Here is a 25,265-nt window from a genome sequence, read left to right on the forward strand (position 1 = left end):
GATGAAGACTGCACAACAAAGAATTTAAAATTAGTATTTCCTTTTAAGTGAGGACTTGCTATTGGAAAGTGGTTTCTGTAAAGAGTCCCCAGCACATTTTTTCTTAAATTTCAGTTGCTTATTAGAGTTGACTGACTCACTTTGCACGTTGACTGAAGAAGCTGACAGGAGAAAACTGCCTCAAGTACAAGTAAGTGTAGAGCAAGAAGTGAAGAGTTTTCTCTCCTTGCACCTTAAACAGGAAGACTTTTCCACGAATGTCACAATAGAGAACTGGAAGAGAGTCTTCCTTTCCCCTCTTTTATACTGTCTATCTTTTCCCCGGCCTATACCAATTCCCTCACGTATAAAATCGTATTTTTCAATGTACAGTTAAAAAATACTGAGCACTCTCTTCTTTCCCACAGTTCCAACCAAAGACTTCAAAGAAGCTCTGGTTAGCCTCTACCTGCCTGACTTTAGCATCTGAATTTCATTTGCATGTTCCTCCACCCTCCTCCAGGCACAAAATCTTTCTGACTCTGTTGTAACCCAAAGAATGTAGTTACAGGATCAAAATCCATTAAAACAACTGGAAACATATTTGTAATTTGCCTGGAAGACATCTCAGTGAGTAACAGATAATCAGCTGAAAGCAGATTTTGGAAGATCTAGGACCTATGAGACCATTTAGGTCTGCATCCTGCCTCCCAGTATAATGTTTTCTGATACATTATTATATATTAATTTAATCATTTCTGAGAGAAAGGAAATTTCTGACAGTAACACACACAGATGTGGAGGGAAGTTGCTTTTATTTCAAACTTTCTGTCTTATTAACTGTGATCACCTCTGCCTTTCCTTCAGCTCTTTGCAGTTCTGAGATCCATGTCCACATGAAGTTAAAAGTTGGCCCCAAAAGGGCAAATACTGCAACCATTCTCTTCAGTGCCAGAAGCAGAAACCTTTTAAACTAATTTGTCTTCATATTCAATGTCAGAATACTGGTCATTAATCTTTTGCTATTTATAAACAGGACTATCAGAGAGACCAATTGCCTATTCACATATAATTTTTGGCAAATCTAGTAATTTAAAAGAGATGTCAAACCTTCTGCACACTTGACTGGTTTTATCAAAATAAGTGAGAGCTTTGAAAATGAAATAACCTAATAGGATCAGCAGAGGTAGGAAGCAAGAGCTGCCAAATGAAAATGAAAAAGTTAAAGTTTTACATAATCCATGTCCTACACAGCAACACCTGATGATCAGCTGAATGTTTCAATCTCTCCAGGATCATGTTCCTATAGTGACTCTGATACTCACCTGACATAAACATCAGACATTTCCCCTCAACCCTGCTTGTTCAGGGACCAGGTAGCTGAAAGTACTAGATTTTCTTTTCTCCTGGATATATGGAATAGTTTAGATTAGAAAAGACATTTAAGATCGAGTCCAACTGTTAACCCAGCATTACCAAGTCCCTAGGTACAATATCTACCCATCTTTACCTTGAAGGATGGTGAGCCAACTACTTCCCTTGGGAGCCCATTCCAGTGCTTCATTTAGACACTCTCTCTTGTACTACCACTGCTGAATGTGACTAGAGAGTGAATTTTGAGAGGAAAGTGTAAGTCTTGTAATTTGAACATAGGAAACACCAAGGCACTCCATCTCTCCTCACCAGCAACAGCCTGACAAAACAGCTGATATTAAGAATGTGCTTTCTTAAAGTTCAGTCACTTAAAACCTTCTTCTTTCCTACCGTCTTCTTGACCTCAGGCAGTGTCCCAGTGGGCCTGATGCGCCCAGGCTGCTCTACATTCTGGAACAGGACAGATTTTCTACACAGAATAGGTTACTTTCATTAAAAGACAGGAGATAAGGACAAGGATTATCAAGAGTTTGTGTAGTGAGTTTGTCTAGAGAACTCCACAGCTTGCACACCACACCGAGACCACTCACAGCAGTTACTGAGGGTCACACAAAATATTTAGATTGCTGAAAGTTCTTAAGAGGCAAAGTAATAGTCACAACCTTAAGATATCAGTCAGAGGGCTCAGTTCAACACCAAAAGTGCTCCAAAAGTACTCTGGAGTTCAAACATCAAAAGTACTTCAAAGCTAAAGAAGGTACTGTGTCAGATATGAATAATTTCTGCTTCTAGGTTGTACAGATTCATAGAACTACTGTATAGAAAGTGAAAATTATGGGAAAAGTACTTTATACAACAAAAGGAAATTAATTATACTTTCTACTTAAGCATTTTAGAAATGCTTTAAGAAACTAGAGGTTATGTGAAAATTCATTACTACTCTTAAATCCAGATTATTCTGCAATTCATAATCTATAAATTAAGTTACTTATTTCCTACATGAAAAAGTTTACATATAAGCAAATTAAGATTATTTTCTTTCAAAATAAATATTTAAAAAAATGAAAATAAAAATAATTTTTAAAAGCTTGAATGCTCTAGTATGGGAGAGACCAGACCTGCACAAGATCTGACTGCAATTCATACTACAGTCTTTAAAACTATGCTCTAGGAAAGAGGAGGTAATGCTTCTAAAATGTGCAGGCTAAGCCTACAAAACCAGACTCCACTGAACATCATACTGGGCAGAGTACATACCAGGTTGTTTTCAAATTATTCATGTATGCAGTGTAAGTGCAAAATATTCAGTGCTATTTGACTAGACTATTGGAATGCCAAAAAATCAAATAATGAAATATTTTGCTAGCAATTCTTTACAGTTTCTATATTGTATTGATGCAAATGCCAGTACCCCATGGAAATCACCACACTAATCACTTTCTGTGATTACTTGCACTTTATACAGTGAATACCATAGGCCAGTACCTCTGGAAAAATATCCCCTTTGAGTATATTTCCATTTTGACTCACATTCTGATCTCAAATAAACAGCATGTGCAATTCTGCAACTGGAATCAGCATTTGTTTCTCCTTACACTTAACTCCATAGTACAGGAAATATGGTGGACTATGAGAAAGAAGCAGAATATATACAGACAGCTACAGAAATATATAAACCACATATATACATGAATGAGTTAAATCTGGATGAACTTTTATTCTTGTTCAGGTACAACTGCTGCAGTCAATACTATACCCTCATATAGTAATACTGATTTTAAGGGGATGCTGAGCATCTGTAAACATTTACATAAAAGCATCTCCTTAAAGAACTAGGCTGATGAATTCATATAACACAGGCACATTGGTTTGGCAAGACAAAAAATAAAATGCCCAAAGATAATCTATCAATCAATCAATCAATCAAGAAAGGTGCTTGGTGGCTAATAATACCTGCCAAAAGTGACTTTGGTTAAAAAAGATGAGTATTACAATTCAAGCAGAAATTATTTGGTTTATACCAAACCAGGATTCTAAATGTCTAGCTTAATTGTAAATCTGAATCTAACCCATAATTGGAAGCACAACAAGACATGCAAAGAATAAGACTCCATGGCTATAGCCACAAACAGAACAGTGAATGAGACAAATAGTACTGATTGCTTCAAATACCATTTAAGCATATCTTTGGAAATTGAAAAACAGCAGATTTCAAATCAGAAGGGTAAAATGCTAAATAACTTGTAGCATTTGACTGTACCAGCCTTTCCTGGTTCTTAATGGACCAATATTTCAAAGTTCCCCTCTCTTTTCAAGGCAGAGGCCGCAGGCCAGCTATGACAGTCATTGGGCATGGATGAGGAATGAAGTGTCTATTATACCTTCCAAAGCACAGAGAAATATTTATAAATTAATCAAGCAAGATGTCATATAATGCCTCTCTCAGGTGTGGGATTATGTTCACCATTTCTTGTCCATCCTCAGACATAGCTGCCTAATTTGTGAGCACTCTCTGCCAACAGGCACCCCTCAACTGTCCCTATGGGTTTCCTTCCAGAACTTCACTACCATTACAGCTAAAATTGTTTCACGAAGCAGTCCAACAAAAAAAATCTTTTAAATCAAATTAATCTGACAAATTAGCCAAATTTACTTATCTATCAAAACCAAGGAACATAGAGATCAATTGGACACTGAACTCTTACTAACCCCCTTTCACATATGGATAACCTACTATATTTTCCTGTATATTTTTTGCTGTACATCAATCCAGTTCTTTCTGCTTTCTCTAACTAAGAGAATTTTTTTCATGTCTTGTCATACTAGTGGGTGTGTTCTAAATTCTGCAACTAATTATGCTTTTGTTGGAGTGTGATGACCACTGTTACAAATAATTCTTCACCCGAGGCACTGCCAATTTAAACTCATAGAATCATAGAATAGTTTGAGTTGGAAGGGACCTTTTAAAGGTCATCTAGTTTAGCACCTTTGCAAGAAGCAGGGCCATCTTGAACTAGATCAGGTTGCTCAGAGGTCAATCCAACCTGACCTTGGATATTTCCAGGGATAGGGCATCCACTACCTCTCTGGGAAACCCATTCCAGTGTTCTATCACCCTCATTTTAATAAACTTATTTCTTATACCTGCTCTAAATTGACCTTCAGGTTTAAAACCATTACCTCTTATCCAAAAGTTTGTTCCCATCTTTCTTCTAAGTCCTGAGAGGCCACAGTGATCCCTACTGCATTCCCTTCTCCAGTCTGAACAATTCCAACTCTCTCAGCTTTTCCTCACAGGAGAGGTGTTCAAGCCCACTGATCATCTTGGTGTTCCCCCTCTGGACCCGCTCCAACAGCTCCATGTCTTTCCTGTGCTGAGGATCCCAGTGCTGAATGCAGTGCTCGAGCTCAGGTCTCAAAAGAGTGGAGCTCTTGGAGTTGACCTGCTGCCCACTCTATTTTGGATGCAGACCAAGACTTGTTTTGCTTTCTGGGCTGCAAGCACATATTGTCCGGTCATGTCCAGCCTCTATCCACAAGCAAGCCAGTCCTTCTCTGTAGGGCTGCTCTTGAATATTTGCTGTGGAATACTTATTGATAAATGTCATATTTGGGGGAAAAAATTATCATAGGATTAGTTGGGTGAGGTTTTTTTTTTTTTTTTTTTTTGCATTAGCCATCATATTTGGATTATGATTCACTGTAATTTCTTTTTTGCCATTAAGCCCGACATTTACTCATTTTAGTACTTGTGCATTTACTTTTTCCAGCATAAGCACAATAGTTCATGCTTTTATTTACTGCACTTGTCAGAATTCCAGACTGTTTTCTCCAACTGGAGATAATTTTGGACTGAGATTTGGAACTTCCCACCTTCCATCAAGAGGCTGCCACCCTCCATCTAGATGTCAACTACAAAATTGGCATATGTGCACTTCATTCTGTCAGGCACACTGCTAATGAAAAATTAGAGTAGCAGCAAGCATGGAAGAGACTCTTGCAAATCCTGACTTGTTGTGATCTTCTGTTTTGACAGGAAACCCTCAGCAACTACTCTCACTGCAGTTCTTGATTCTGTTTTGCAACCAACTTTTAATTTCACCTGGACCATATTCCCCTACTTACTTTACAGGACTGTCACACAGGACTGTATAAACCCTTGTTAAAGCCAAAATATGTCACATCTATTTATTCCCTATTATCCATTAGGCCAATTACCCTGTCAAAGGAAAAAATTAGATTCATTTGACGTGATTTGTTGTTGACAAATTCATGTTGACTGTTTATTATCGCCTTATTATACCCTAGGCTCTTACAAGTTGATACATTAATCTTTTGTTCTAGATATCAAGCATAGCCTAAATAGGATATTAGTCCTCTGGTCCTGCTTCTTTCCCCACAGAAATCAGAACTACAGGCAAATACTGCAGAGTTTTATTGCATCCTTATCCTCAAAAAAATCCTTCACTGTTGTTTTAGTGGAAGAGCACCTTTTGAATCCTGACAAATTCATACAGTGGAACAATATATCAATTCAGTGATACCTTTGTTTCATAGAGATGGCTAAAAATGAGGTAAAAATCCAACAAATGAGGACTGATGAGCACCCCTGATTTGCAGGGAAATATTACTACTGTTGCTATTTAAATCAAACAATAATTTCTGGCTCATATAATTGGAAATATTTTTTAAGTGTGTCATAATGGAATTCAAGTCCTGTGAACACATCAGAATGCTGCCCAACCTTTCTTTAAAGGCAAACTAGGTCATCACTCAGCCATCTCATTAAATGAGAGGGAAGAAAAAGCTAATCCCTTTGCAAAAACTGACCTTGTTGACAGATACTGATAACTAAATAACTTCATCAAATAATAAAATCAGAAATGTGGGCAAAGGAAGATCAAACACTCAAGGCAGGAAAAATCAGTAAGTGGTTTTTTTCCTTTTTTCCCAGGCCATAAGCAGAAAATTTACTCCTACAGCTACCTATAGGCACCTGAGTTATCCTACTGAGGTCAGCTGGACTTCATTTACAGATACTTTTAGCAGATATTTAATGTTTGCTACGAAGAATGCATTTACTGCTGCAATAGCTCTCAGCAGCTGCAAACATCTAAGTGGCAACATAAGCACTTGCAGCTAAGCATATATTTAAACTTTTCACTGAATTTGACTGAATGCACAATGTGAGTGTAAATGATATATCTAGATTTGTCTGAATTTAAAAAAAAAAAAAAAAAATTATTGGAATGGACTCCACAAAACCTACCTCTGCTGTTCTAATGTTTTTTCTCAGCATGGAAAGGCTTTGGTTATTTGCACATTCCTCCCTTACCTTGTATGAGATTTATTTTAAAAAGAAATACTGAACACACAGCTGTCATGAAGATGTATAGATAACTCCTTTACAAAGAAGCTAAATGATTTTAGACTATTGTACTGCCTTTTCTCGTTTTTTTTGAAATGGAATTTTGATACCATGCAACCAGAAAAAAAAAGCTCTGCTGCTCTTAAAGAAATCTGTATTGAAAGGGAGAAAATTGTGTATTCTATGCAAAAAAAGAAAAATACCACAGACCAGTTTTATTGTAAACATTTTCATAATATTGTGTAGCAGGCAAATGGAATTTCTATTCATTACTCTCTGATAAAACCTATCTCCCACATCTAAAACTAGAGACATATTGGTAGAACAGACACAAAGCCAAGGTTCCTAGACAGAAAAGTTATTTATTGTTGCTATGGATTTAAATCGTGTTCAACAAAACATGATGAAAATGAAAGGTAGGAATATTGGGTAAATGAAAACTTTTTCATGATAATAGGAGAAAGAATTACAATGTGTGTGCTTGCCATTCGTAGTAGAGGTATCAAAAAATGATAGCTAACAGCTCTTTTTTCTTCAAAGCAGTCTTTTCTTTGAATCCCAATATTAAATCTTTAGTTTAGCACATTTTTGCTTCAAACATGGGTGGACATCTCAAAATTACCTAAGCAATGGAGGAAATAGCTCTGCCCATTCCCTTCACGTTGCAGAAAAACACTCCTAAACTGCAGTGGAATTCTGACTACAAATTATTTCTTGAAAACCTCAGCAGAGCACTTTGTGATTTCCAGCAGTAATAACTATAAGCACTGGAATGAGAAGAGACCATCATAAAGATATCCACAAATTGCCTCGGTGTGGTAGTGAAAAGGGGGAGAGATATCATTCCAGGTTAATCAATGGGTGGATTTTGGATCGTAATCTCTCCATAAATCAACACCGTGGTTGCTTTAAAACTTAGGTGAATATTAAAAATGGAAAGTGAAACATACTCATCAAGAAGGTCTCCCCATTCCATAGAGATAATATTGATCTATTAGAGAGAGGGAAGCATTAAACAACCTTCTGAACAGTATTGGCTATTTGAGTTCAAGCCTCTAACACCTGAAGGTGTGATAAATATCAGCTAGTCTTCCAAGAGTTTTCTGTGAACAGCTTAAATTAATAGATTCCTTCTGAAACCCGTTTTTTGGACACTGTAGGTGACTCAGAAAATGGCCTCTGCTCCTTCCCTCTCTCTTCAGAACCTTTTCTAAGAACAGCAGAAAAAGAGCTGTATGGCAGCAGAGTAGTCCTCTGAGTAAAAAGTATCAGTGTCCACTGATGCCTTGTTTGTTTCTGTGCAGAGGGATTTTTACTTCAAACATTTTATTCTGGAAAATGCCTAGATTCTCTCAGCTGGAAAATTTTCCACTCCACATGTCAATCCAAGTTGTGTAACTGCTAATGACTAAGTAACTTTACTGATGTGCTCATCTTGTCTTTTTCTGGATCTTTTTGCAGGCAAACAAATAGTGTATCCTCTTTGAAAGGGGGTGTTTCACTCTGGTATGTAACACTGAAGTATCTGATACCTCTTTCAGCTATACACTATGTCTGGTTCAGCGTGACATGCTTTTTCCTAAGACAAACCTGAAAAAGCTGAAAATTTTGAGTGATAAATTGGGCTGTTTAGTTGGTAAGATCCACTGTGGCCCAGAAGTCTCCATCATCCTCTCCTCATGAATGACTCAGTATCCACAGTCCTAATTTTGGCATCTTCCATCTAAATGGAAGAACCTAATTCGACTCATCTATTTTTATCTGTGAGGGACATGACAATTCCAGAGTGTATTACTCTTCCTTGTACCACTCCGAGAATTACGTCAGTGTTAGAAGAGAAGGTGTCCATCCATTCAGTAAATGAACTAAATAACCTGGAGTCATCAGTAAAATTAACTATGTGATGCTGACTGGTCCGGAAATTGTGACTGAGATATTTTAAAAATTATTTCCAAGGGCTAAAAAGCTGAGGGGAATGAAAAGAACTACATTGTTTTCACTCCCAGGTGGGAAATCCCTAAAAATAGGCATCAAGGTTCAATTTAAGTTTTTGACAAACTCATGGCTTTGATAACTAATCAATAAATTAACAATAGTACAAAATGTATATAAATAGTGGCCTGTAAAGAAGCAGGAGCACACAAGAATTATTTCACTTCTTCCTATGACTAAAATTAGGAAGGAAGCTTGTGGACACTTTTTGGTTTGACCTCTCTCTAAATTCAAATAATTTTTATTCTGACAGAAGTAACTCCCATATTTAAATTAAGTAGTGCAATAAAGACAGGGAAGATTAGTTTCCACTAGCAATGCCCATGTGAAGAAACTTCCTGAAGAGACTAGAATAGCAGAAGAAAATATATTGTAGTGTTTCAGGTTTTGTCTGCATACACAGTGATTCCGAGAAGGAAACAGAAGAGTTAAAACCTAAGAGGCTTTTCTGTGACACAACAGGTATTACTTGGCAAGGAGCACCACAGCACAGCTTCCTTGGGTAATTATGGGAGACAGGTTTCCTCGGTGTATTAGAGACCATCTCCAGTTCAGCTTGCTCTGTTTCATTGCTGGAGGAATGACAGGATGCAAGGTAGGAGCCAACTGAAGGTAAACGTATCCAAGACTGGTAGAAAAATTAGGATCCAGCAGATATACCAGCCTTATTAGCAGTAATGGATCTGTCAATTTTTCCTATTTACACTCAGTGCAGCACAACTGAAGGTGATGAGCTTACAGTGATATATTGGCAGGGAAAATCTGGCTGGGTGTATAAACACTACCAAACCATTGTGTTTATTTGAAACATCTTACAGCCTTTTCATCTGCTGAGAGACAAACTGAAATCACAACGTTTCATTTAGGTTCAATTTATGAAAATTATGGCACATCCTAGAAGATAAGTACATATTTCTAATCTGATACAAAATGATCGACTTACATCAGAATTGAATCTCAGCTGGCAAATGTTGCATGATATGATTTGCTTTCTTCGATGAGGAAGAGGAACTCCAAATGTATGATTTATTACAGCTTTTTGAATTGGGTCCATCTGTGAAGAGAGAAGAAGAAAAATAAAAAGCTTTTGCTGTTCCACTGTGTGCTATATTATCTACAATCTCTAAACAGATTCTGCATCATGCTATACCATGATCTACAGAAAACTACTATTTTTCTTTGAAAATGAATATTTCTTCTTCATGCAGTTAAACAAAGAGCTTATGCAGAAAGGAACAAAGAAAAGTGTCATTAGATACTATTGAAATACATCTTTAGTTCAATTTTATATGCACCAATATCCCTTTACTGAAGAAAGGTAAAAGCTGTAAATGTTGAACAAGTTTACCTATGCAAACACCAATTTGTGATTTTTATATCAGAGAAAAGATAGCTCGATAAATAAAACAAGAATATTTTAAATAAAATTACTAAGAAAAGTATTAATGAAAATGTGAAAGAATATTATGTACAAATAATTCCAGAATAGCACACAATAGCTCAGTGTTATAAAAATAATATAATATCCCATGAACCAATAAATGAATCTCTTCCCTGAAACAACATCTACACAACTTATGAAAGATACAAATCCTCCAGAGATTATTTTCACAGTCATTTGGAGGAAACTATTTTGAAAAAACTCTGCTTTAAGGATGAATTTGGACTTTTATGAAAGGGTTTATTCTGAGCTGACTTCTACCAGAATACTGATCTGATAGTGCCTGTAAGTCAGGGTCCCTATAAAAAAAATTACCATTTTGGCAGAGAATTTCAGAAAAACTACTCAAGGGTTTTTTTTACTTGGGGGATTGAAATCACGTTCCCAAAATTCATTGGAACAAATGATTCTTATTTCTTTTTCACAAAAAACATTTGACAGCTACTTTAAAAATCTGGTAATAGCTTTGCAACCACTTGGTTAAGCCACTGATATTTTTTATCTTTAAATTGTAAAAAACCACATATTTTGACTAATTCTGATAACCAGTATCCACAGAGCATAATCTGTGTATGTCGTGAAAAAAAACCCATCTCTTTCCATGCCCATGTCTCCATGATTCACTATTTTCTAGTCTGTTGGCAAAGGGTTATTTGATAAATAAAGAATCAGAGCTTTTCCTTAGAGTAATCAGTTATTCATGAAATCTGTAATGGTAGACAGTCATGGCCTCTATTGCAGTGAATCCAGAACAGATCACTACAGAATTTTTGTATCACCTGACAGCTGTTCAGTGTCAGATGTGAAAAAGGTCTTTAAATTAATTCCTGTTGAAAACAAAATCAGATGTGTTAAAAAAAAATTTAAAAATTAAACACACACACACAACCTCCCCCCCCCCAAAAAAAAAAAAAACCAAAAAAAAAACAACCCAAGGAAAACAGCAGAGCTTTATAGAATGGTAGAACAGACTGGAAAAATTCCCAGTTTGAACATCTTCTTCAATTTGATGTGAAACACCTCACACATTTGTGTAAGGATCTGCACAAAAGAACACCAAACCCACCGAGAAACTAGGGATGCCACTGTAACATAACCCCAAAATAACACCAATGACTAAGGGCAGAGTATATCAAGCTCCGAAACACGACAGCATGTTGTGTAAGACTTTCTGCAGTGATCAAACCATGCCCTAGGAGCACTCATTTTACTGAGTAACATGATCTTGAAAAAGCCCCAAATCCAAAAACACTATTATATAGACCAGAAAGAACACCACTACGTAGTAAAGTAAATAAATAGTAATAGCCCTTCTTTTTTGACTGCTCCACTATCTGAGACGTGAATTCTTATGCCAGAAGAATCAATCAATAGACCTGTATCTTGCTATTTTTAACACTAAAATATGACCTGGTCTTAAGTGATGCTAATTCTGTGCTGTTTAAAGTTTGGAAACATTCTGTTCCTTTTGCCACTGCAGGTCTAAAGTAATTAGGGAAACCTCAAGTTCAGATATATGGATAATTCAGCACATGGTAACAAGAAATTGTGCATTCCTTGATCCAGTGTAACTGTTTGCCTTCACATTAATCACAGCTGTGAGATGCTTTAGAGAGTTTCTTTGTTCACTTTCTCAAGTTATGGCACTCGTCAGATAATGTGAGATAATGGCCTTCAGTGTTAACATGTTAGTCTTTCCCACTATTGCACAAGTGCCCATTATCTCACAATGACTTGAGAAAGCCAAGTCATTGTGAGATAATGACTTGAAAGAAGTGCTCTAAGGGTTAAATGAAAGATACTACCATAGTTCACAAGATGGAAAGACTATATTTTTTTAAATTGGATTTACCCATCTTCAGAGTAAGTATTCTAGCTCCAAATGAGGTTGGATTTCTGAGACAACTGATGCTTACATATAGAGAATGAGACAGAATATTTTTTAGAATTAAAAAGATCACGAATGTGTAGAATAGTTGACTCTATGTTATATTTAATTTTATTTTGGCCTCACGGAAAAATGTAGGGTTTCTTTCCTAATAAGACCACAGATTTTCTCTTATTTATGTGCTGATGCAGAAACCCATCTGCACTTCCCTCTGAGTTTTTAAAGATGTAAACTTCTAGATACAGAGCTACATGGCATGACTGTGAACAGGATTACTTGTGTTTGTGGCTCTAAATAAAGAAGTGTTCTGTATGGCTTTCAGATTAATTGAGAAAAGTTGCTTCAAAATAATAATCCCTTCTTCTCTGCCAGTACAGAGCATCATAGAATCATAGAATTGTTTGGGTTGGAAAGGACCTTATAGCTTATTTATTTCCAACACCCTGCCATGGGCAGGGACACATTCCACTAGACCAGGTTGCTCAAAGCCTCATCCAGCCTGGTCTTGGGCACTTCCAAGGATGGGAGAATTGTTCTTTGATACTGCAAAGCACAGCTAAACTTAAAAATTTAGCACCAGATTCTAATAAAGTTGGGACAAAATGCTTGAGGGGTATTAAACATTATTATTTTTCCCTGGAGATTTCATTTGGGAAACATCACGAATACATGAAATCCAAATAAACATCCAAAAGCACCAGATAACCCTCCACAAGTTTTATGCAGGAAATCTGAGAGGCAACAGGATACTTAGGTGCAGCATGGTAAGGACTCAGTTCTCACAGATACTGGAAGACAGAGGGGAGGCCTGCTGAGAGTCAGAGGAATAGAACCAGCTGACTGTAGAAAACAGAGAGCAAGAATTGCAGGGAAGTATAAAGAGGGAAATAATATCATATAGCTGAGATAATCAGGAAGTGGTGAAATACTTTAAAGCATCTTCAAGCACATCTAGGCTTACTGAACATTACTAATTACACATATAAATTTTATTTCAACTTATGTAAGTTGTATGCACTTTCAAAATAAAAGTTATCATGATAACTTTGATAAAATCTGCTTTTTACTTATTACTAGTGCTATTTTACAATTTCTGGATTTTATTTATTAGATGAAAGTAATTTAATTTACTCTCATTTAAAGTGAAGGACAGAGAAGTTTGCAATTCACATGAAAGATTATCATCCAGCTGTCAAAGCTGTGCAGAAGACCAAGGCTGGCAAGATGTCTCTTTACTTCCTCTTGACAATATATTTGCACTGTAAGTTAAAGCACAAAGAGTTTGCTCTGAGAGCTGCACTGTGTTCCACTTGTCCATCACCTTTTGCCTCTCTACTCTCCAGCACCAGGCATTATCTATATGTTACGCTTCTCCATGTGGTCAGTCTAAGGATAGCACAGCGCTCAAGGTTTACTGCAAACCACAAGATGACTATTAGGTTGGGCAATGAAGACAAATATAAAAGTTAATTCATTTTTTTATTTCGATACGTGCACACCAATTACATCATCTGTGTCTTAATTATTCAAGCTGAAATTTGTGGCAAGATGATATGATTCACGCTCTTTGATCAAATACTGTACTCCCTTCCCAGAATCTTCAGAAGCATACCTTACTTCAGGAAAATCCAGGCTTAAACCAAAGGCATGATAGAACTTGGCCCCTTACTCAGTTTTCTTAGTTTTGACCCTTTCACTATAATTTGGTTTTGCTTGTGTTAAATTCAGTCTTGTCAGACCTACGATATTAGATGTATTCCTTGTTATTGTGCTCACTATAGAGCATGAAAATGCTCTTTATTTTGTGGACTGCAGATGAAAGGAGTGGCTACTGCATGAACTTTTCTGGAGGAAACAGTTACCACGAAATCACCAAGAAGTTGACCCAGGAGATCCCTTGCTATCCTACCTGCCTGGGACACTTTTCATAGCTGTTATCCTTGAAGGCTTTCTGTAGCCAAGTCATCATCTCATTAAATTTTCATTAAATATCTGCGTAATGCAGAACCTGGCATGGGGTATTTTACATACAGAGAAATCTGATCCTTTGGAAAGGTAAATCTTACATATTTTTCCACAAATACTTTCTAAGTGTTTTCTTTTGTCTCTGTGTGTGTGTGTGTGTGTGTGAAGAATTGTTTTATGCTGAAGATGAAATTCAAACACATAGGTCTTCCTGAATTTCAAGAAATTTTTAATATATAGAATTTTTATCAGTTGCTTTTCTGCAACTTCTTATCCCAGAGGATTAAGAATATGCCTAAGTAAAAAACAACAACAAAGCAAGAAGAAAGGAAAGCATGCAAGTTTGACCCACAAAAGTCAAATCACAGAAGGATATAAAACAAAGGGACTTACTTTTTAATTGTGTATTAAAACCAAAAGGCATGATATGAGCATTTCACATGCTTAAGGTTTGCAGTAAATTAATTGAAATCTGCTAATGTCTATAGATAAAAGCATCCAGTTCGAAGGATGAAGATGATGTGGATGCCTAGAGCCTGTTCAGAGCATATGGTAGGCCTAAAGCAATCAAATAAGTAAGAAAGTATTTTTATCTCAATACCAAAGAAATTAGCAGAAAAAGATTGACTCAGATCATTATGATCTATTACTAGGCGAGCAGGAAAACATGTCAGGTCATGGAAGCTCTCAGAAAAAAATTGCCGTAGACCATTTCAGAAGTAATTAAAAAAAAAAATTACCTACCAAAAGACTGACTTCCATTACCTGAACAGCTAAGTTAATTTAGAGACATAGGTATCACCACCTCCCAGAACTTCTTAAAATCCAGATGCTAACATATTTGATAATAATATTACAATGTGCTTATTTGGCCTCATTTTGTACTTACTAATAAATATGTTTGTAGAAATTCAGACCAATGGCAAGAAAACATACTCAGAATATGTATATAATTATACATATAATTATAATAATGATATATGATTACTCACAATATAACTCCTTTAATGTTATTTTCATTGTAACATTGCATTGTGTTAGGGTTGTAACATTGATAAGAAATAAAGATAACTCAGTGCAGGCTCCTTTCATTCATTCTCTTATTTTCCAGCTAATAGCAAAAGTAGTAAGAGCATTGGAAACAGTTTAAATCCTAATCAATCTTTGTCATTACCAAGCAAAAATCACAAAATATCATGTCCTCTACATTATACTTATTGGTCAACCTGATCCATTTTTAGAACTGCACAATAGATGCAATTTTAACACCAACCAGTTCAAACATAAAGCTGCCTGCTCGATTATTATTGTGCCATACTTATAGAAACACAGAAAGGTTAAGCTATAGGAAAACTCCTCGATTGTGTAAAGTCACTCTCATTTATAGCTAAGGGACTCTTAGAGCCAGAAATTTTCTCACAGCATAATTTAACTATTTTGAATTGAAAACTGAGCAGCTCCTCTGTGATCTCAGCGGCATCAAGAATTCACAGACATTTCCCCTGCAATCATTGTGGTCAGTTGTAGAGATGCAGCAATATTCTATTAGATACACTACATTGTTATATTATTACTTATGTAGAAGTTTAGATATTTTGGAGAACTCCCGGACTTTCAGACTTACATTGGCTGTATAGACTGCCCGTGTCATGGGCAATGTTCAGCTCTGTGGGAGCTACATCCTCTCCAAGAGATACTCGGCATCTACTGCAGTTGCATTTTCAAGATGTACAAAACATGTGCAAAATGGTCTAAAATTTCCAGCAAAAACATGAACTACCGGGAGTCACACACTGCAGTTCATTTCTGTGTGTGCACAGCAATCTCAACACTCATAAAAGTATTTATTAACTATGCATGTTTAAAAAAAAATATTTGTGCAGAACATAAGGCTTTCCAGAAGTGTCAGACCTATAACTTACAATCTACCTGACACATTCTTAATGTCCTGGTGACCAGGTCAGAAACAGAGCAGTTCAACAACAGCTCAGTGATTTGATCCTAAGTATATTTGGCATTCTGCATTTCCATAAGAACCAAGTCCCATTGTTAAAGTTGGCACTCCAGGGCTGTTTTCTTCCAAAATCACATTAATCTGTGAATAAGAATCTTATAAACTAACTAAGAACACAATTCAAAAGGAATGATGGGAAGAGCTTAGTAAGCATAATTAAACACACACAAAAAAATGGATGTTCAACAATATTTTGGTTTCACATACAAATAAAACAATATGATGTCAAACAGTTAAAATACATGTTCTAGATGTGCTGCCATGCATGGTTTATCCTTTTACAGCTAATTTATTCAGTATTGCCCTAAAAATTATGGTGAATAATTATGCAGAGAGTTGAACTCCACACTGCACATCTTTTCTCAGTGTCTACCATTTCTGCTCTTATCAATGAAAAAGGGCAGAACTAACCTGATGCTTTCCATGTACATAAACAGAAATATTGCTCATCCTTGTTAAATATAACATAATTAATATAAAAGATATGCACCAACTACAACAATGTGCAATATTTACAGAATCATTAATTTTTTTAAAAAAAAGTGGTATCTGTCAGAAAGAAAATTACTGTCACTTCCCAAGCAATGCAACCAGTAAATCAAATTCTACTTCAGAAAGGATTATCAAAGTAAACTTTTTATTCTTTCGTTGAAATCCTCTAAGAGTGTTTCTGTCTTTCCTTTTTTTTATCCTAATGGAGCTATTTAATTGTAGCAGTTGTCTATTTACCTTTCTGATGTGACTCTAGTATTTCTTCCTTTCTTTTTGTTACTTTTCTTCTTGTAGATTTTTCCACTTAGAAATCAGATGCTGAAGCAGCAGCAGTATTTCTGGCAAGCTGCTTGAATATACAGAAACCAGTGAGAGCAAAAGGATTTGCATTCACAGTGGTATTGCACACAAATACTGTAACCACAGAGAGATTATGCAAATCCTTATACTCTGATTGTCTAATAATGGTTGTCAGTCAAAAGACAAGAATTTGCATATGCTAAGGCTAGTGAGAAATAATCACACAGTGATTATGCTAATCAAACACACTAAACAACATGTGAAGGACTGTCAAACTGGAACAAATCTGTGTATATGTGCTAAATACAGAAACACAAAGTGCTAAAAGAACATTAAGGTTGCAGATCCAGCCCTTAAAAACATGAAATCCCTATAAGCTTTAATTTGACACTGTTATGAATTTATGTTTTTGAAATATGTTCACGTATTTTCCCAAGAAGGTTTTGGCTTTGTTCTGCTCAGAAGATGGACAATGTTCACCTAATGAGCGACTGCTCAGGGTTGTGTTTTGTCCAAGAGGTTCAATGAATAACCCTAAACCTCATTGACTATATAAAGCTGAAACCTCACTCCCAGTGGGAATTATCAGCCTATTCACTGGCTGTCCTACAGTCTTCACTGGCACAGGATGTGAATAGTTCACAAGTACAATTAACTTATTTTGAAAATCTCTTTTTTAGATAAGAGATGGTATTTTCTCAGAAATAAATTACAGAAATTGTACACCAGTTCCGGTTACTCAACTTAATATACCTGATAGTTCTTACTATTCTATTGCCTTTCCTATGTTCCCCACACATTTTCTGATTTCAGATTCATCTGTGAGGAGGGTACACAGACTTAACACAGCTTTACAATTGCAAGTTGGACTTATAATCCATAAAGTTGCCTGAGAAATGCTGGAATTAAGTGACTTGCCTAACATCTCTCAGAACCACTCTCTAGAGTGGTATTCAACGGGTTTTCTAAAATGGGATGGCCCTTACTTTAGTCCTATCTAATTCAAAATATGCTTTCTGGTTTATGCATCAAACAGAGCAAAAATACTATGGATAACAATCTTCTCAATTACAAAACCATGATTGATTCTCAGTGCTTATCCAAAGGAAAATTCTACCAGACCTAAAAGATTCTCCCAAAGGAGAGAAGATGAAAGGCAACCAAATGTGGCATGTTTATCATACTGCTCAATTATCTAGCGGACAATGCTTAATACAACAATTGCAGCACAAAAACAGACCAACATGAAACAGATCACCTTGAAAGTGAGAGATTACTCATTCCACTTCTAGTAGGCATTATGAAAGTGGTGTGGAAAGAAGGGGTGGATTGCTTCTTTTATCTACTCACTTAAGTAAGCAGTGGCAGATGGTAAAACTATGATTAAACCCAAAACAATTACTTAAAACAAAAAGAGATAAATGTTTTACCCTCCCTAAAGATATCTCTAAAGATACCAATAAAGATAAAAACCTGAGGTTCACAAACACCATTTGTTTTCTGAGATTCAACCAAGAACAAAGCAAAAATGAGTTCATGAGAAAAAGAACACATTAAAAAAGTTAAGGGCATTTTCATGTTTTGTGCTCGAGGGTTTGGAACAAAAGGTTGGCAAGGCCTAATGAGGGTTGCACAACAAATTGCCAATAGCATCATTCATATGTGAATGTATCTCAGAAAACTGTACCAAGTGTTATAATTGGTATTTAATAATAGTGAATCTTTCTAATCACAACAGCAGGATGTGTGCCAGACAGAGAACTGGCAGAGAGGCACTTGATTCACTCTAACAAGTGAATTGCTTACAAGTACCAGAGTGCAAAGTGGTCTCTGAAAACTACTACATGTTTTTCAGAGAAGTGACTGTGTATGTGTTTGCTAAAGGACTGAGAAAACAATTCTGCAATGCAAAGTTCCTGTTCATGCCATGCTTTTTTAGCCTACTTAAAGAATTCTTCTTATTTACCATTTTTATTCTGGTGACTCCAAAGAAATCGTTAAGAACTAAGGTGTAGAGTATAACTGTAATTTTTAAAGATATCTATTCTTAACTTTAAAAAAATCATAGGATGATTCAGACATTATTAAAATACTCTGTCAAATCTATAATTTTATAGCATTTCAACACATATCAAAATATTAGTGTGTTAAGAGTTAACACCGGGAAAAGTTACAACTCTTAAGCCATACTTGTCGAATCAGAAATAACAAAATAAAAGGGACCCTAACAAATAATTTAATGCATATATTTCATCATGAAAGGAAAAAATTGTTATGGGAACAGAATAATTTTACCCCAGGTTCTGGTGGGTAATACATGAATGAGAAAATATTTTCAGGAAGCAAAGGCTAAAATATAGAAGTTCAATGCTGGAGAGAAAGATATTTTCCAGATTCTAATTTTATAATTGTTTCAGTGTAAAACACTTCAACATTTCAATTGAAACATTTTACAAAGCTGCTCTGCTTGTTTAGCCGCTATAATTCTGACAACCTCTTACAACAGAGTAATTAGAAAATTACTGCATTTTTCTCTCGGCTTTTAATACATGTCTGTCTTTCTTCAAAACCTGGTACAAGTACTTCACTTCAGGTGAAAGCAGAGATACTTGCTGGTATAATTATTTGACTATGGGTGCTCTTTTTTTTTCCCCCCTCACTTCCTTCTCTTGGAAGGGAGTTCTACTCTCCTTTTTATGAAAATTCCCGGATATAAAACCATGTGACCAACATTGTGCCTCACATCTGGAGATTCAAGACAATTTCATTTAAATTAATTGCACCAGCAGCACTCGAATACAGAAAATTAATGCTCCTCACACTCTTCACATATGGAAACTGGAGGGCTGTAGTTTGCACTTGCAGCTGAATATACCCTCACAACAGGTAATGGTTAAGTATGAGGGTAAATTAAGTGCATGTCTAAATTCATGGCCCTCATACAGATCACTTAAGAGCATTATATCTCCTTGCATGCAAATAACACTAACTTTGCTCAGATCACGGATTATGGACCACAGGAGAAGTCATGAACCTGCCCTAACATGATTAGCTCTAAAACCTCCCTGATTTTTTTAACCAGGGTAAGACTGACTGTTCAGGATACTCACTTCCATAAGAGAGAGAGAGGAATATGAAATTAGAAAATGGAAAAAAAAGGTACAATTTCTTGATACAGTTTAAGAGCTTACATAATAATGTAAACAAACCTTGTTCTTCTTAGTAACTATGTATGCATAAACAACATTAGAATTTGGTAATAAGCTGAGCAAGATGCCAAGAAGGTGAGGGAAATAGGTGGTCAAAGGTGATTTGCATTTTAATAAGGTATTTCTACCGAAAAATTAAGATAAACCTGATTTCTTCTTCAGACTCTATGAAGCAGAAAGCAAGAAAAGACAGAAAAGAAATAATTCAAAACAAATGGAGATTATTACATTTCTAACCCAACTGCCTACCAGTTGAAATGTCTCATTTTCTTCATGGTAAAAAAACAGGACTATATTCCATTTTGATGAAAAGAACACACTTATACCTTCACTGGGTACCCACATTGTGACTGCACTTTTCCAGTAATTCTCTACAGATTACCACTGAGATTCATTCCAACTCTCCTGTCAGTCTTAGTGACTAAATCATTAGTGCAATCCTGAGTGCACTGAACAGCTGTGGAGAATATAGTTATGGCTCATTCACTACTTGAAGTGCTTTAATCCCTTCCTACCCATCTCTGAAATGTGACGCATTATATAATTCTCAGCATGTTTTTATATCATTTGGAGAAAGATGAAACATTAACAGTGTACTTTTCCATGCAATTTCATCTTTGAAGTCTTATCTGAGTGACATATCAAAATTAAAATTTAAAAAAAGGTATTAATAGGGAAGTACCAGTCTGATCCTGACTTCTGAGCTTTTTGTAGATCAAACCAGAACTAAATGAAACAAAGGAATGAAAGAAACCTGTTTTTACAGAGTGCATACAGAAATATCTATGAGTCTGTGAGTTCAAGATACCTTAAAACAGGCTTAAAATGGCAATCCTCTCCTTCCAAGAGTCTACTGTCATAAATAAATATTAGTATGTCTAAAAAGACGAAAATGTAGAGTTAATAAGAGCCTTTGTTTTCTGTCACAACTTTGGTTACTTTTGCTTTTGTGAAAGGACAATATCACACAGTGGAACACATTCACTTCTTTACTGTTATGGCAGAGTGTATTGGTCTGGACTAGTTCACACATTTTCTTGAATTCTCTGATTGTTTAAAGTTGCTTCATGTTGATTTTGATCTTTATATGATTTTAAGTCAAGCAAACTCTAACTGGGTGCCCAAATCAGCTCTGACTACACTGGTGATATACAGATCCTGACACACACAAGGTAGCCAGAGGCCCATTGACCAGGTGAAGACTCTAGCCCAGGGAGTAAGAAGGGATGTTCTGTGTCCCTCCAGGCTGGAACTCCAGATGAACTAATACATACAGATGTGAACCAGAATTTAGGCAAACATGAATGGATGAAGCAGCTAGACACTGAGCTGCTGCAGGAAAAGAAGCCCTGATAGTTTTTCCATCTCCTCAGCTGACCCCTGCCAGCAGGATGGCATCACTTCATGTTAAGTGAAACTGTGGTACCATTGAGTCTTTAGAACTAGTGAGGGTGAAAAGGATTTTGTGTATATTATGAACTTAAACACAATAGGAAGTCTCATCTGAGTATTTCCTTTTACAAAGACCATTTACAGACAGGTAATTAACATGAAAATTGAGCTGCACTAGAACTTTTGACAAATCCACTTGTTCTTATGCACAGCCTTTTGATTTTGCACTAGACAGCACAGGCCTAATTGATTCAAGATCATCCATGTCTGGAGTACCTCACAAAAGTACCTATGGATGTGAAGACACAAAATTGTATTGTCTGTGAATTGTGTAGTTGTCTGCAATCTGTGCTGCTAGCATATCTTTCCAGAAAAGAAACTCCATGATGCACAAGCAGCCCAGCTTTACTTATTTTGAAGGTTTCACTCTTTATGCACCATTTAAGGCATGTGGATATCATAAGGGTGCATTGTCTCCTCTTTTATAGTAAAAGTTCTATCCTGGAGATATCTAAAACACAGAATAGGTATGAGGGGCCTGATAAGATAGCAGCAACTAATGAAAGAACTCTGAAAAAATGAAGAAGAAATAAAAAGTGCAGTGCAAATCCCCACAAGGTTTGCTCCTGTCATCTTCGATGTCTTCAGGGCTCTCAGCCCTATGGCTGGTTCTATTTTCTACTCAATTAGTTATCTGTTATTATAAAAACAACATCACCAATGAAAACATCATTCCTCCTGCCCCTGTAAAGTTCTTTATACTGATGTAATATTAGAGATGAACCCTGTCCCCCATGACTTATTCCTGCTTATCTTGACACTGATGGAACAAGTTTAAACCAAGGCTTGACCTTGGGTCTCAGCTTTGGCAATTATGATTAGATCTTAATACACACTGCACACATTCATGGGCCAGAATTAATCATTAATGATCAGGATCTTTGTGACACACTGAAGAGGCCAGGAAATATTATCCTCATCTTACACACAGGAACTGAGAGTAAGTAATGGTTCAAGGTCACCTTGGAAGTCTGTGCCTGAATACAGAGTTGAAGCCACCACCTCACCCACCAACTCCTTCTTGCTAGCTCAGAGCAGCATTTCTCGTCAACTGTCACCACACCCTGTGTCTTTTGGTTCTTGTTTCAAAGGACAATCTGACTTTTGCCCCAGCAGCTCTCATGAACAGCTGCAGGCACAAGCAGTTCTGCTATGGGATAGGATAACTAAAAAAGTACTTCAGGAGCAGCTGCAAACTACAGTGCTCCAATGCTGCCTCTTTTCCTGTGTCTTCTTAAAAAGTGCTGCTGCCTTTTTGGGCACTGAGAAAACCCTACTCTTTATTTCCCTGTGATTTGCATAGCAGATTGCCTCTGCAATGGCTGTGCCTATAGCTTGAAAGAAGAGGAAAGCAGGAGACTCAAATACAAAATTAAAACCAATAGTGTTGGTTGTTATATTGAAATGGACTTGTGTCTGTTTTTCCTTCCACACACAAGAAATCCATGCTATAATAAAAGGCATAAATGCAATCATCCATTTGATTTAATGATTGGAAAGGTGTTTTTTCATCTTGCCTCCTTTACGAAATCTTCAGTTCACACTCCACATGAGGAGGCACACAGCACATTTGCAGCATGCAGCAGTGTCATCTGATCCTGAAAAATGCAGTATGTTCTTGAGAATCATCATGTTTACAAATGGCATTTCTGAACCATCGTCATTCAAGGAACTGCTTTTGGTTTTCCTTTCAGATTTATGATTATTTAAATGGCATTACCAGTGCAAATTCTTTCTCTTTCTGTTCCTTCTTGCCTTTCTCATTATTAACTGCAACTGGAAGTTTCACAACTTAAGTAGCATTATCCACTTATCAGGGTGGGGATTTGTCACATCAGTTTTATATAGATAAGACAATACCACACTAAAGGCACACACTCAACACACCTTTTGCTGATCAAATCCAAAGGTAAACAAGTTGAAAACCCCATGTGGCAAAAGCTTTTACGATACCAGGCTGGTCAGGTTTCCCAACTGTTAACATTAAACCTGAACTCAAGTAGAACTTGCCATTTCCTGTCTGCAAAACCAGCAACTCATCAAATCTGCTTCTATCTGAGACAAGTATCTGAATTTGTACTCTTGTTTGGCCCGATGACTTTAATGTGAAAATCACAATGACATCTTCTGGCCTCCACAGAAATCAGACAGAAAATACATGTGCTTTCCTTAATATGCTTTGATCAGAATGAACACCTCGCTAATGGTGGTCAATTACTATGCAAATATCCAGTAATTGCAGCAGTCAAAAGCAAAACATGTTACAAAAAGAACTTTAAAAAAACCTCAACAAACCACAAACAAAATAAAACCTAAGAACGCCCAAGTAAAACCAGAAATGAGAAATGATTCGTACAAGACACAAGTTCATTATTAAGAAATGGAGAAAAACTGTTTCAGTCTAAATTTTCAAAACCAATGTTGTTTACAATGATGTAAATGTGAAAGAGCAAAGCTACAACTTTAAACTGGCACATTGCAAGTCCTGTGTTTCTATAATTATGCTTTTGCTGTCTAAGATTAATCAGGGTAGTTAATGATGCAAAAAATTACATTTATAATCCAGTCTGAATACAGCTGTACTGCAAGCTATGATCTAAGTGCCATTAAGGTAAATGGAATTAATGGGCTGTCCCTGGCAATTTTTATATCTATCAGTTACTAATTAACATTTTTCTGCGAAGAATAATTTATGGGGGAAAAATACATACAGAAGCAATAATGTTAAAACTTGCAACACAGAGCGGTCACAGGGTAGCCGTGCAGCTGTAATAGACAATGTGTTGTGCTCATTTCAGCAGAGAAAAAGAAAGTGCCAACTGGCACTTGCAATCAGTAAGATCTTTTATGTTAAGTAATTTATTTTATATTGCAGCAAATTATTACTGCCGAGGATGAACTTTTGTGAGAAATCTCAACTTAAGCTAATAATGGAAGGACTGAGCAGAAGCAGCAATAAAAGCTTGGTAGTTAAATTAGCTACTAAGAAAAATGAACACTGTGTGTTATCTTTGTAGATAACATAGCACATTTGCTGCTCCCAGCTTGATTGCTGATTTTATGCATTCAGTACTTGCATTAGTTTTAAAAGTATTCCTGTAAAACCTTTACCACAGTCTTATTGTAGCTCCCTTGTATTTTTGACTTTATGACACGAAAAGCACTGCATAATTCTTTAGGATCCTTTTTGAAATCCTCCTTATCTTCTTGCCTATGAACCTATGCAGCATCATTCCACATAGCAGGAACTAATAGTAGAGAATAAATCTTACAGTGAACACCAGAGCTCCAGAGATTATTATATGCCTCCTCCTTTTTTAAAACAAAACAAATTTTAAAGCCCCCAAATCATACCAACAGAAAAACACCCAAACCCCTTGAAACACTTATCTCCCTGCTTGTAAAAGTGCCCCTGGAAACAGGCAGACACAGAAGTGGGTGGTGGAATCAAAATCTAATGGTGACTGTTGCATCTGAAAAGTATTCCCCACACTAAAGACAGTAGTAGTTAGTGGTTCTAAAGGAATATCAATATATTTAGGTTTGCTTACAGCAAGAAAGCAAACATGTTAATCATTTTGAATTTATACTTACAAAAATCCAGATTAGAGTTAATCCTTCAAATCCCTGGTAACAGTATTATTCCAAGTAAACATCATTGAATTAGGCTGATTTTAATCTTCCCAGACCCTGACCAAAAATGGTATATAAATACAACAAGCTATATTACTACCAAAAATGGCAAAAATAATATTACTGGTATTTACATAAGTGAGATTAATTATGTAATA

General features: G+C 36.2%; 1 protein-coding gene across 1 annotated transcript in view; it reads right to left on the reverse strand.

The window, feature by feature from the left end:
- ZNF385D (zinc finger protein 385D) overlaps positions 1-25,265 on the reverse strand; it is a gene marked incomplete at both ends in the record, with an annotated part of 414,505 nt that overhangs the window by 80,970 nt on the left and 308,270 nt on the right. The window contains one exon of the mRNA XM_082298863.1: positions 9,657-9,767. Within this exon, the coding sequence (XP_082154989.1) occupies positions 9,657-9,767 (111 nt within the window). The remainder of the gene's footprint in view (positions 1-9,656; positions 9,768-25,265) is intronic.

Source organism: Coloeus monedula, assembly GCF_965178545.1.
Source record: "Coloeus monedula genome assembly, chromosome: 1".
Lineage (NCBI taxonomy): Eukaryota > Metazoa > Chordata > Aves > Passeriformes > Corvidae > Coloeus > Coloeus monedula.